This window comes from Psammomys obesus, unplaced genomic scaffold (genome assembly GCF_907164565.1).
Source record: "Psammomys obesus unplaced genomic scaffold, mPsaObe1.curated_primary_1811, whole genome shotgun sequence".
Lineage (NCBI taxonomy): Eukaryota > Metazoa > Chordata > Mammalia > Rodentia > Muridae > Psammomys > Psammomys obesus.
In genome coordinates, this window is record NW_026585689.1 from 2803811 (window position 1) to 2817753 (window position 13943).

The window sequence follows — 13943 nt, forward strand, 5'->3', positions numbered from 1 at the left end:
TGTGAAGAAAAAAAAATTTAAATATCAAAAAAGTGAGGCAGATAGAGATCATTTAATTTTTATAAGTATTTAAAATAAAGGTAATTATTCTTTTTGTAACATTGTTATGTGTTGATATTTACATGTACATATTTGAGTGATACATTTCTTGTTGCCTTTTTTTAATGTGTATATGTATGTGTATGTGTATATATTGAGAGAGAGAGAGCTTGTCCTTGGTTTGTGGTCCTTCTGTCTCAACCCTCTAAATGCTAAGATTATAGATGTGTGTTACCACAACCAGCCACAGATCAGAAGTTGAATTTCTTTAATTATTGAGCAGTTAATAGAGTCTCTATGAAGATAGAGACTTAAAAATATTTCAAGTCTCTTGAAATAGAGACTTGAAAGTGGCTTAATGTATACCATTGATTGGTTCTCATCCCTTGTTAATTTTTGTCATTATTTTAGGCATCTTTGTGGAAAGTAGAAAGGAGGCAGAGTGAAAATCTTGTACAGAAATGCAAGGCATACACTGATGTTGAAACCGGCAGCAAAGATCCAGATGTAATCCCGGTAAGATAAACTTCACTGTTGAACGACACTGTAAGACAGTTTCACATTCATAAAAAGAAAAGGGTCTGTTAGATCTGGGTAATTGAAACATGTAGTTCAGTCACTTGGACTATATGGAGGATGAATGAGCATGTCACAGAGACATTAATTGTTACTTGTGGCTGCCCTAACCAGTGGACATGAAATTAAACTATAGCCTATGATCCCTTTCTTCAGGCTGAGAGAACTTTGACATATATGTAAATGTATAAAAATTGTGCATATAGCACAGACATAGCCCATGACAGTTCAGTCTCCTAGTAATGGGAACATAGTAATAGGAACAGGGACTATTTCTGACATGAACTGATTGGCCTGCTCTTTGATCACCTCCTCCTGAGTGGGGAGCAGCCTTACCAGGCCACAGAGGAAGACAATGCAGCCACTCCTAATGAGACCTGATAGACTAAGATCAGAAGGAAGGGGAGGAGGACCTCCTCTATCAGTGGACTTGGAGAGGGGCATGCTTGAAGAAGGGGGAGGGAGGGTGGAATTGGGAGGGGAGGAGGGAGGGCCTTATGGGGGGATACAAAGTGAATAAACTAATTAATTAAAAAAAGAAAAAAATTATGCATATAATTTGAAAAGCGTATCAGAGTCCCATGTCCCAATTCAGATCACATGCAATTTTAATTATGAACTTCCATCAGAAATTGTAATTCTTTTTCTGATGTTCTTGGTCCTTGTTATTTATTGCCTATCTGCCTGTCTATTTTATGCTGCTAGGGGCCACTGAGTTACAGCATCAGTCCCTGAAGTATAATTTTGAATTGTCTTAAATTACATAGCTACCAAAAGCCCTTGGGCTAAATCTATTTAGGAAACATGGGGCACTCATAATGCATCTTCATTCTAACAAATGGTTAGTATCAAACCAACCTTGGCAACTGTGAAATCACTTTGACTTTACTAAGCCAAGTGTAACAATCTTTTGGTATTGAGGATTGATTCAAGGACTGACCGTTGTCATTGCCTTTTCACTTGTGAAGTGCTGTGAAAGGCACTGTCCATATGTTACATAGCATCCTTTTTTATTTATGAATTATTTAAATTGTACTGGACCCAATGGAGAACATATTTCTTCCAACTTTCCTTTCCTTCAGTAGAGTGTCATTGACACAGTAGGACTATAAGCCAGTTTTATTTAGAAAAAAATAAGTAAATATGGAAAATTTCAAGCAGAGCCTCATAGGGTCCCATATGCCCGTTTAACTGTGATCATCTTGGGTAGTCTAGTTTCTTCCACACTTACCTAGTCCCTGCTACTTCCTGACATCACACAAGCATACTGCAATCATTTTAAGAAACCATTAAATGAGAAAGGGAAAGAGAGAGTGAGAATGAATACATTGAAAACAAGTAATTTGTATATGGGAGGAGGGAAAAAAGTCCCCAAACCCTTATATCAGTGATCAGGAACACCAAAATCCAGGACATCCAGCAAGTCAACATGAAAGCATTTTCAAAGTTAGAAAAGAGGTCAGAGTTGAACCAAAGCTGAAAATGAAGAGAGCGACCAGCTGTCTTAAAACCTCAAGGCTTCTGTGCCACACAGTTTGACACAGCTGCCCTGGGACTGTTAGGGGTCAACACTTGTTTTACAGAGGCATCGGTTTCTTCCTGTTTGTCGCCGAGCTGTCTCACTGCCTTCAGTAAGTGCTTCTTTGGAAGTGAGTGATGCTGGCTTTGTATGGTGTGTTTCTCAAGTCCTGTTTTTTTTTTTTTTTGTGGGTGTGGTAGGTGGTTTACTCTAAATCTGCAATCTTAGTGGGGTATTCATTTTCAGACTCAAACAACAAATTAATTTGCATAAATGCGTATTAGTGAGATGCACATTAATTTCTGTTTGTAGCAGGAATAATTCAACTAGGAAGTAATTACCTATGAATGCGTATCTGTCTACTTTCTTAAAGTTAAAACAAAATGGAAGATTTTTAAGCCCTATGATCCCTCACAGTTGTCTTGTGATGACTGTGTATGTGTGTACCTGTGGTGTAGTACGTGTGTGTGCGCGCACACGCGCACATGTGTGTTTATGTGTGTTTCTTTTGGATGCTCTGCTTGTTGAATATAAAGGAGGAAAGCAGTCAGTGCTGAAAGTGGTACTGGAGGTTGTTACTTAAGGAAGAAAAATGAGCTACAACACAAGACAACCTCCCTTCACCTGCCATGCTTCTATTTATTATTTGGTGAGCTTAATTGAGTGTGGAACCCAGGGCCTTATTCACAGGGATAATAGATTCAGATATATGGTGTGCTCAGCCCACCATAGAAGTCCTTACCTCATGCTTGGCTATGCTCTACTGTACAGGTTTCCTGTTGTCTGGGGAACAATTTCGTTCTGATTAGCATATTTTTCCTTGACTGTGTTAATAATGTCTACCCACTCGCCTTTAGAAAAGATGCATTTTCACAGTAGGGTACTTAATTTTCCTCCTTCCTGCCTTTGGGTACCTCAGCGGCTCTTGTATTGACAGTTTTCTAAGTTCGGGTGAAATGATGATAACATCAATTGCCCCTCACATTCTCATTTAATTTCATCATTGTTTATTTCAGCCATGTGATCACTTGTTCTCCCAAATAACCCCACTGCTGGGCTCAGTATTCTAACCGTTTCATCTATTATCCTAACGTTTTCCTTTTCTTCTCCCTGAAATTTTTTTCTGTTTTCTTTTTTTTGAAAATAGATTTTTCCCCACACAATATATTCAGATTATAATTTCCCCTCCCCCAACTCTACTCAGTTCCTCCTTTTTCTCCCCTTCCATCTGTATCCACATCTTTTCTATCTCCACTCAGAAAACAACAGGCATCTAAGGAGTAATAATAAAATAAAAATGAGATAAAACAAAAACAAATTGGACTAGGACTGAACAAACTAAGAAAAAGAGACAAAGGAAAAAAAGAACACATGTAAATGCAGACACACACACATTTGCACACAGAAAAATCCCTTGAAAATATAAAACCAGAAGCCATAATATATATGCAAAGGCGCTGTAAGGTTAAAAAAAAAAAAGCCTAGACACATCATGAGACAAAGGACTTCCAGAGTTTCTGTTGAGTTTGTTTTGTGTTGGCCATCTTCTGTTGGGCATGGGCCCTGCCCTGAAGAGTTACATTTCAGTGCTCCTCCCTTTCTATGCCCCGTGTCACGTAACACGCCCCCACCCTACTCCCTAGGTCTTGGGCTCATTTGCCTTGTCTGCAGTTGATTCCGGCTGTGTAGACTGTTGTCACTGCTGCAGCGTTTTTTTAAAGTTTTGATACTAATTTATGCTTAGCCTTTCAGCCAGCGTAGGCCGTTCATTTTCTGAGTCCATGCCACGAGAGTGGATTACACACAGTGTTCTTGGTCAGACCTTGCACATTGTTCAGAGCTTTGGAAGTTTCCAACTGGGGCCTGGTGAGCCTGAGGCTCTTTCTAGACATTAAAACACTGTCCTGAAAATAATGAGGAGCTTTTTAAAAGATATCTTAATCCACTTTCAGACAGGCTAGTTAGCCTCCCAGTCAGATTGGTGTGGGAATCTTCATCTGAACTCCAACACATTTCTTTTGTTATTCTCCACAATTCCATTAGCCCACATGTCATTCTTTCTAACAATTTATGGAACTACTGGGATCCAAATTTATCACTTCTGTCTCTGTAAACCTGAATTGTTCCCAGTTTGGTGTGTGTGTGTGTGTGTGTGTGTGTGTGTGTGTGTGTGTGTGTGTACATGTCTGTGTCTGTTTGTGTGTATCTACCTGGATGTCTGTGTGTGTATGTGTCTGGGTGTGTCTTACGTGTGTTTGTGTGTGTATGTCTGTGTATGTGTCTCTCTATGTGTGTTTGTGTCCATATGTGATTATTGTATCTGTGTATATGCCTGTGTGTGTGTATTTTTGTGTCCACACCTGTCTCTGTGTGTCTGTATAGGGCAAGGAATGTGGGAACATCTGAGTGTTTTACTGAAATCAGTTCTCTTTTCTGTGTGGCCAGGATGAAATCTGGGTGCTGTTCTTCCCCTGTGTCACTTTATCAAATCTTCTTGATAGTTAAGGAGTATTTCCATTCTCACTTCACAGATGAGGAAAACAAAAGGTCTCTCAAGGTCACACTGCTGGAAGTGGTCACACAGCCTCAGCCATAACTCTTTCTCTTGTGAAGACCCCTTGTGACTTTTTCTCTCTTCTCTCATCACCATGACTGTAGTAACTGCTCAAATATCAATGCAGCCTCTTCCGCTTGGATCAACTGAGACATAGCAAGCTTCTCTACTCAAACATAACGACTCCAAAAAATACCTCTGCAGTATATTGTCATTAAGAAATTTGGCCTAAAGGATTTCCAGTGTTGTATAGATGAGCATCTACAGGCCAGAATCTTGAATCAATTTTTAAGGTCCAAACCATCTAAAAACTGGTATATGTACGTACACACACACACACACACACACACACACACACACACACACACACAAATGAAATCTTGCCATTGTTAGCAACATGCATAGAGCTGGAGGCTTCAAAGACAAGTCATACATGTCCTCATTTATTTCTAGAAGCTGAAAAAGTTGACCACATTGATGTCAGTAGGTAGGGTAGCAAGAGAGCAGTGGAGTGGATAATGGCTACTAAAGCACATTTCCAAAAGGAGAAATAGTATCGCGTTATATAGTGCAGAAGGGAACTGTAGTCCACAGTAATTACTCATACTATACTTTAAAATAACTGCAGAAGAGTTCAAAAATTACTAACCCGGAATATTTAAGGATATAGAAATGCTAATTACCATGACGGGCCATTCCATATTGTATACATGTGTTGACATTTGGTACTTTACCCATAGGTAAGACAAGTACTCACATGCCAATTAAAAACTCTCAATGGCCAATCCATGGGACTGGAGAAATGGCTCAGTGGTCAGGGTACTTTCTGCCTCTGCATAGGACCCAAATTCAATCCTAGAACCACTGTCCATTGTAAGCTGCCCACAACTCAGGCTCCAGCTTCCTCTGACCTCCATGGACGCGGGCGCACACACACACAGCATATGTATACACCTAAATAAAAATAAATCTTAAAAGTTCAATCCAGCATTGAGGCATTGAGTCCTGCCTCAGATTAATATAAATTTTCTTAAGCCTGTCTCTTTCCTTATCCTCCCTGCTTCTGACCTGAACAGCATACTTTTTTTTTTTTTTTTTCCTCAGCATTCATCTCTTCTTCTGGTTAACCGGGAGTCCCCAAGACTCGCCTTATAGGTGATACAGAACATTGCTTTCTGGGCATTCCCTCACCTCTGCTTTTAGGGTGGAAGGAGAAAGCCTTCATTTTTTAATGCCATCGTGGCCATAGACTTACCACTAGTTTTTTCCATGACTTAGTATTCTCTTACCTTTGACCACCAGAAAATCCATATTTCCTCATATATATTGATGGATACTTGATATACTGACCTGGTTTCTGTCTTGAGCATTTCCAAACTTATGTGTAAAGTTCTAATTTTCCCTGCTTAATTCCAGTTAGGAAAGAAGTTGAAGCTATTTTATTATATGTAAGTATGCCAGCTTTTGCCAGTAGAATCAATGTCTAAGTAAATATTATTGTATTTCCCCTGTTTCTGCTTATAGTGCTACATCTATGCCAGGGATTTACCTAAATGCAAGTAAAAACCCTTGTACGTTGCTGTGTGATATACTGGAAGTTTGACTCCAGACTCCAGCCAAAAATTTGGGACTTGGGTGTTATACCCGAGAACAGATTGACTGGTCTCCCCATGCCCTGCCACCATACTCAAAAGTGAGGCATTCAGAGTAGTTGTCCCTACACCATGCAAAATAGAAGCAATATAAATAAAAAGAAGCAATGGGAAGAGACTAGCAAGCGTTCGTTCAAGTCACATCACAGGATGAAAGATGAGAAGCAACTATAGACTAACCCCCCTAGAGGCTCTTTGATTAAAGCCAGTAGCGTAATCAGGTTGTCAGACCCTAACAGATGGTTACAAAAGCCAAATGATAAATTTGAAGAAAGTTCACTTTGGAAAAAAACAAAAAACAAAAAAAAAAAAACTACAAATTTGAGAAATTAAGTGAGAATTATTTTCTGAGACTCAAATGAGAGAGAAGAGAAACAAACCTTGACTGTGCATGTGCCTTCCTTAGTTCACTTTTCTGAGCTACATATTCCAGATGTATGAAGAGCTTTTCTGATTCTAGGAAGAATCACCATATATTCTTCTCTCGTATGTATTTTCATCTTTAGTAATCTTCAGTTACTAGTCTGAACGTAGGAAGCGAATGTAGTTTGTTAAAACATGAACAAATGTCTCTCTACCATGGTTATACATGGATAGTTTTGACTTAAAATCATGAGATATTACACAACCTTTACAAAGTACTATCCCTATGTCAGCAGTCTTCACAGCCACTGTGAATTGTGCTGAGATTATTTTTCAGATGTATCTAAGTATTTGTTTGCTTGTGTGTGTGCACGTGTGTGCGTGCATGTGAGTGCGTGCATGTGAGTGTGCTCCTTCATGTTATATATATGCACCATATGTATGCAGGAGTAAGTGAAGGTCAGAAGGAGCATCAGGTGCCCTAGAACTATGGCCATAAGTGGATGAGAGCTGCCACATGGCTGCTGTAAACTGAATTCCAGTCCTCAGCAAGGGCAGTAAATGCCCTTGATGCTGAGTGTTCTATCCCAGCCTGTCATAATATCCTTTTGATCAGACTGAGTTTAACTGTGTCCTCTGTAGATACTCTTCCCTCTGCAGATCAGGTCTTGAGGACAGGCTAATAGAAGGGTTTCTCATCTGTGTTCAGAGCGCATGCTCTGCTCTCCTTTTTGATGAATACTTGATATTCTGACCTGTTTTCTGTCTCAAGCATTTCCAAACCCAGGAGTTCTGTCAACAAAATTCTCTCCACATCTTCAAAAGCTTGATGGCCAGGTCATTCTGCCAGAAATATTTTAAGAGTCGATGGAGCCTTAGATGTTTGCAGGAGATATAAACATCATTGTTCAGAAAAAGAGTTCAACACAGTTTGGGGCCCGAGAAGGGTCTGTGAATAAAGAGACAAGTGGCTGGAGGGATATCTCTGTGTCATAGCCAAGTTAAGCCTCTAAATGACACCTTGTTTGCTCTTTTTTTCTTAGACATCCTCTCAGAGGGGCCACTTGCAGCTCCCTGAGAGCACCAGGGCCATCTGAGTTCCTAGGACCAGTGACAGAGCTTCCATGTAAAAACTGAGAAACACTTGGTGAACTGCGAGTTGTCAATCTAGACTTTGTTAATGGGGGTTAAAATCCAACCCAGAGGACAGCCTGAAACAGCTGCAGCTAAAACTTGAGTGTCAGTATTATAGGGCAGGGAGCTTAAAAGAGTGACTGACTCAAAACCAGATAAAGAACAAGAGAGTAGCAAAGAGCCTGCCTAATGAGTCCCTGCTCTCTTCACCCTGTTCCTTGTTCTGAGTCCTAACAAATTTTCAAGAAAATGCATTGGTATCACTGTAACATACACTGAATACTACAGTGATGAGAGTTCAGAAGAAGACCATTTTTTTTTTAAATCAGCCTTCCTGGTTGCCTTCTTGTGAACCTGGAAAGTACTAGGGTTGTTTCTAATACCACCAAAATATTGCTGGAGAATCTATTCATAAGCTATAGTCCAGAGATTCCCAAGGGCTTCAAGGAAAATTATCTATCCTCAGCCTCTCTTGACCCATCCATCAGCACACAGCAGACTGTGCCGACAGCCACGAGATGAATGTGTGAAACACGCAAAGGAGCAGCTCATGGGAGACTTAGACCGAATCTAAATGTTAGGGACCTGTGAGTGAACTACCAGCGCCCATGAGTCAAATCATCAAGGTGAATTTACTAAACAGTACTGTGCCAGGGATTCTGAGAGACAGTAGAAAGATAAAGGGCATATCTGTAGCCCTAAAGGAAAGGGAAAATTAAAAGGCATTCATACCCATATCCCATGAGGAATATTGTATTATGGGAAGATGACAGTCTGTAGCCTAAGAGAAGATGCAGTTTCAAATTCAAACCTCTGTGCTGCTTGCCAATTTTATAGAATTTTGACCTGCTATGGTTTGTTTTTTGCAAATAAAGTAAGAATAATGTCACCTCATGTCATGGTTACTACAGGAATGAATGGATGAATGGAATAATTGGTTGCTATGAAATGAAAATAATTCTGTGTAAATGAAAAATATATCTCTCTTTTTTGTTTTTTTGAGATAGGGTTTCTCTGTGTAGTCTTGGCTGTCCTGGAACTCACTCTGTAGACCAAGCTGGACTCTTGTCTACCTACCTCTGCCCCCCACCCCCTCCGAGTGCTGGGATGAAGGGTAGTGCCACCATTGCCCAGCCTGAAAAATGTTTCTTAAAGCCACCTTCTGTAAATTGAAAGGAAGCAGAGAAAGCACAATTGTCTAGGGAGACCATGAGATGCGGCAGGGTGAGGGAGTAACCCCACAAGCTGTGAAACCTGGACCTGCAAACCAGAAAGGCTAACTAGGGAAGATGTAAGACAGGATGAAACAGGTGTTAGTGGGCACAGCGTACTTCTGCTGCAACACTCTGTACCTATGAAGTAGATGTTTGATGGCAATTTTAAGTTGATTTATGCTTTTGCTAGGTGGAAATATTTCTTTTTTACTTGTTAATACAGTTCTCAGCATCTTTTTTTTTTTTTTTTTTTTGGTAGGCTTATATTTGTTTTGCGGGGTTTCAACCAAATTGTGAATTCAGTGTCATGGCAAGAATTGAAAGTATGTGAATAATAATTAACGATAATAATAATAATAATAATAATAATAATAATAATAATAAAGAATCAAGGATGCTGAATGATCTAGTATTCTTAAAGTCATAGTTGCTTGGCTACTAATGACAGTAACATTACTATATATTCACAGGCATTGTTGAGAAAAAGGAAGAATGCCTGTGCTAGAGAAATGAAAAAGACATTTTGAAGGAGCAAGACCTATATTTGTCTTTTAAAATGGATACAAACTTTAAGAAAGGAGGAAAGTAAGGGGCCATTGAAGGTCGAACCTCCGTATATGTGGACAGAGTCATCAGAGCAGGACTTTCTGTGATTCTGCTAGGGAATTCCTGGCTGAACCTTAAGTTATAACAGAAATGTCTATTTTTATTTTTTAATGATTTTTTAAATTTTTTTATTTTTAAATTTAATTTTTTAATTGTTATCATTTATTACAATTTATTCAATTTGTATCACAGCTGTGTCCCCCTCCTTCGTCTCCTCCCAATCCCACCTTCCCTCCCTCTTCTCCCCCTATGCCTTTACCCTAGTCTACTGATAGGGGAAGTCCTCCTCCCCTTCTAGCTGGCCTAGCCTATCAGGTCTCATCAGGACTGGCTGCACTGTCTTCCTCTGTAGCCTGGCAAGGCTGCACCCTACAGGACGAGGTGATCAGAGAGCCTGCCACTAAGTTCATGCCAGAGAAAGTCCCTGTTCCCCTTACTAGGGATCTTACTTGGAGATTGAGTCTATGGGCTACATCTGAGCCTGGGTTTTAGATCCTCTCCATGCATTGTCCTTGTTTGGGGTATCAGTCTCTTCTGGGCCCCCAGGGCTCAGAGTTTTTGGCTCTGTTAGTCTCCTTTTGTAGCTCCTCTCCCCTCCAAGTCTTTCTATCTCCCCCTTCTTTCCTAAGATTTCCTGCGCTCTGCCCAAACTTTGACTATGTGTCTCAGCCTCAGCTTCGATACCTCGATCAATAGAGTCTTTCAGAGGCCATCAGTGGTAGGCTCCTGTCCTGTTCCCTGTCTTCTCTTGCTTCCTATGTCTGTTGTGTTTGTCCTGCTAAATGAGGATTGAACATCTTCTTCTAGGGTCTTCTTTGTTGTTTAGCTTCTTTTGGAGTATAGATTTTGATATTACTTATGGGTGAGTATATACCATGTGTGTCCTTCTATTTTTAAAAAAGCAAAATATGACCCTTTAGCTTCAAATCACATTGAGAAGGGATGAGGGAGTTAGACACTCTATACTTGAAACTGTACATAAGCAGAGACTGTAGGAAGTTTTCATTGTGTTTTTGTTAATCATGGAGTTTTTTTTTTTTTAAACTTTATCAGTCAGTGAATGGAAAGAAGAGGGAATCAAAGAAAATTAAACAAAACAAATAAAAATATAAGTGGGATCCCACCACCTGACAATTATAAGGAAGATGAGGTAAACGAATGCTTGAGAGAAAAATTATACATTGTGGTGTGAGGACTATGAAAGAGTAAGTAATAAAATCAGTGTTTAGACAGATGTGTGCTGTAAATGAGAAAGGAACAGATGACCAGAGGAATCTGCTTAATGGCCAGTGACGTCATTGAGTATTTGAGGTGTCAGCTAGATATTTGTAAATATTTGTAAAAGGTTATGTCAGTTGTGTAGGTGAGAGGCCCCCAGTAAAGAAACTGCCAGCATAACTGCCCCATGATATGGGGTAAGTTTTTATTGTAGATGTGAGATAACAGCCTGAGGCACCCGGAAAAGTTTAGAGCAGAGAGATAAAGAAGTAGACTGGTCATCGCCAGGGTGGAGATATGAGAGAGAATAATGAAGATAGTGTCAAGAGAGTAAGAGAATAAAAGAGATCAAGTGCCAGAGTAGTAGGGAGTAGCGGGTCATGAGGAGGGTGAGTAGCTGTGGGAGAGGAGGGCCAAGAGGCTAGCATTTGGACTTTGAAATTTGTAATGCTTGTAGTAGGGACTGGGGGAGCCTGAAGGCAGGCATGGGCTTTGATATGCAGCCAAAGGTATATGTCAGTGGAAAGCCAAGAGTCTCATCTGCCAGAAGTAAGGGTAATGAGTCCTTTTGGCAAATGGGAAACGGTTTCACAAGTTCCCAGGGAATGCTGTTTTCTGTCTTACTGCCAGAAATCCTATAGCCCAGCTTGAGCTCATTTCTGGATATATGGACTGTCCTGGAGTTTGGGGAATTAATTTCTTTTGGACCTGACGAGTTGGAAATACCTAGAGCAAATGAGAAAGGGGAGTAGTGATGACGCTGATCAAGCTACTGTTTGCATAAACGAGGTAGCTTATTCAGCAATTTCAGTCTCACTCGAAGTACAAGTCCTGTTAAGCTATTCTAATAGTTCCCCATTCTTAGACAAAATTCAGTGTCCTTCCTGTGGCTCTGGAACCCTGGATGACCTGAGTTAGCATCTTTGGAGTTCTCAACGCTCTAAGTCCTTGCCTTAGTAGAACAAAAAATATTAAAAATGGAACATACTATCAGGTAATGTAAATTTTGTGTATGTGTGGCAGGGGGAACAGGTAAGAAGACAGTGTGAACCCAATCTTTCCTTTGTGGCTTCCAATTCCTGGTTTCCTTTTGCACGCAGTCCCTGCCACCACCATCAAACAGCACACACATCTTTTTAAAACGTTGTATGTTGTTAGTTGTTAACTTAGATGCTGGGGACCCAACAGGGAAGACATTTTTGTTTCCGTGCTCACTCCTTGTCCTTGTGAAATTCTGTGGTGTAACAGAAAGCTCACAAAGAAAGTGCTGAACTGCCTGCTCCATGGGTGGAAAAGGAAATATTTATTCCAGACTGCCAAGGCTATGGGGTGTGTATGTGTGCAGGAAAAAAAAAATCATAAAAGGAACAGAATGAGTATCTGGGGAGGAAAGGAGCCTGCGAACTGAAACAGCCTGATGGTTTAGGGTAGAGGAGGAGATGAAAAGGGCCAGGGTGCTGGTGTGGACTTTGATGTACATGAGGCATGCATGTGAGTAAAGCCTGCAGGGAATAAAGTATCGGCTCCTTTTGGCAGACAGAAAACCGATTTCACAGGTCACTGAGTAATTCTGTGGGTGAGCTTTTGCTAGTGGTCCTTCTATAGTCCAGCTGCCTCTGAGCTAAGACTGTCATTTGGGGGTTATTCACTGCATTTGGGGTTCCCTTTGACCTGATATGTGGGGGCAGGGATCTGATGGTACTTGCGGTGGAGAATTGATTGTGTTGTGCGGTAGGTGATGTTAAGCGCTCAGGAGAAAATGAGGCAAGGGGAAAGTGATAGGCACATCTTCCTTGGGTGGTGTGTAAACTTGAGTTGTAATTGTTGCTAGGGTGCTCAAGGATGGCAGCAGCAAGTGGGTCCCAGAAAAAAGAAAAAAAGGATGGATGCAGAAGAAATAAGTTCCCAGACAGAGCAAACCAAAGGACCTTGAGAATAGAGGGCAGTTGACATATTGGGGGAGTAGCTACAAAGGAGAAGCGGGGGGTGGGGTGGGGAGGAACAAGGAACATGGATTAGCTGGGTCACGTTATACAGGCTCCTGCATTCTTCTTTCTCAACTCTTTTCTTTTTTTCTTCACAGAATTTTATCACCTGATAGTCATTGAGTATTTATCTTTTATTTATTTATTTTATTTATCTATTTCTCGTGCAGTAGACAACAGGCTGCAAAAGGCAGGACCTTGAACTCCACAACACATCAGGGCTTGATGGCACTACAAACTCAATGCATGAAGGGGAGGGCCCCGTGACAAAACATCAACCATAAAGAGGAAAAATGGCCTGTTGAATTGGTAGAAGGGCATTTACTTATTTGATATCTTTTTTTTAAAAGTCCTTGACAAAAATGTGTGCCCAGTGAGGGCAAAGACACAAAGGAAGAGAAGGGAAGAAACTAGATAAAATGGTGCCACCCAGTTGCTGAGTTTCCTAGCAACACTTAAATCAGGCACTGCTTGTTCCTGTACCCCTTGTTCTACTCCAATGTAGTCCTGGCTTGTCGGTCTTTTCACATAGAGACTTTACAAAGTGAGCAGGTGAAATTGTAAGTGGCCTATCTGGCAGGAATAAATACATTCTGAAGAGACTCATGTCTCCCACTAGACCATGAGAAAGAATGGACTCCAGGAAATTTGAATTTCCCTAGAAATCGCCTGCTGGGAGAGGAAATGGCTAAAGCCCTAGGTGACTCTCCTGGGAGATTTGTTTCTTGGAGAATTTAAAATGTGTCAGATGGTATTGGGAACTGAGACAGCAGTAGGCAGGGGACCATACCTTGCTGGATTGTTTAGTTATACTATTTCATGCTTTCTGTTTTAAAGCCTACCCTTATGTCGGGGACCCCAGAGATGGGTTTGGGCTGTCACCAGATCTCTTTGTACTCTTCAGAATATGGCCATCTTGAATAAATCTCCTTTTTTCTGTTTTCTACATTTTACTATTAGTTTGACTTTTGTTCTTTTAGTTTTCCCTCCCTTTCTCCCTGTTCCCTCTTTTTTCTTTTCTTTTCTTTTCTTTTCTTTTCTTTTCTTTTCTTTTCTTTTCTTTTCTTTTCTTTTCTTTTCTTT

At 40.5% G+C, this 13943-nt stretch overlaps 1 protein-coding gene across 1 annotated transcript in view; it reads left to right on the top strand.

Moving 5' to 3' along the window:
- Morc1 (MORC family CW-type zinc finger 1) overlaps window positions 1–13943 on the top strand; it is a 169052-nt gene that overhangs the window by 128916 nt on the left and 26193 nt on the right. The window contains exon 20 of the mRNA XM_055593130.1: window positions 451–555. Within this exon, the coding sequence (XP_055449105.1) occupies window positions 451–555 (105 nt within the window). The remainder of the gene's footprint in view (window positions 1–450; window positions 556–13943) is intronic.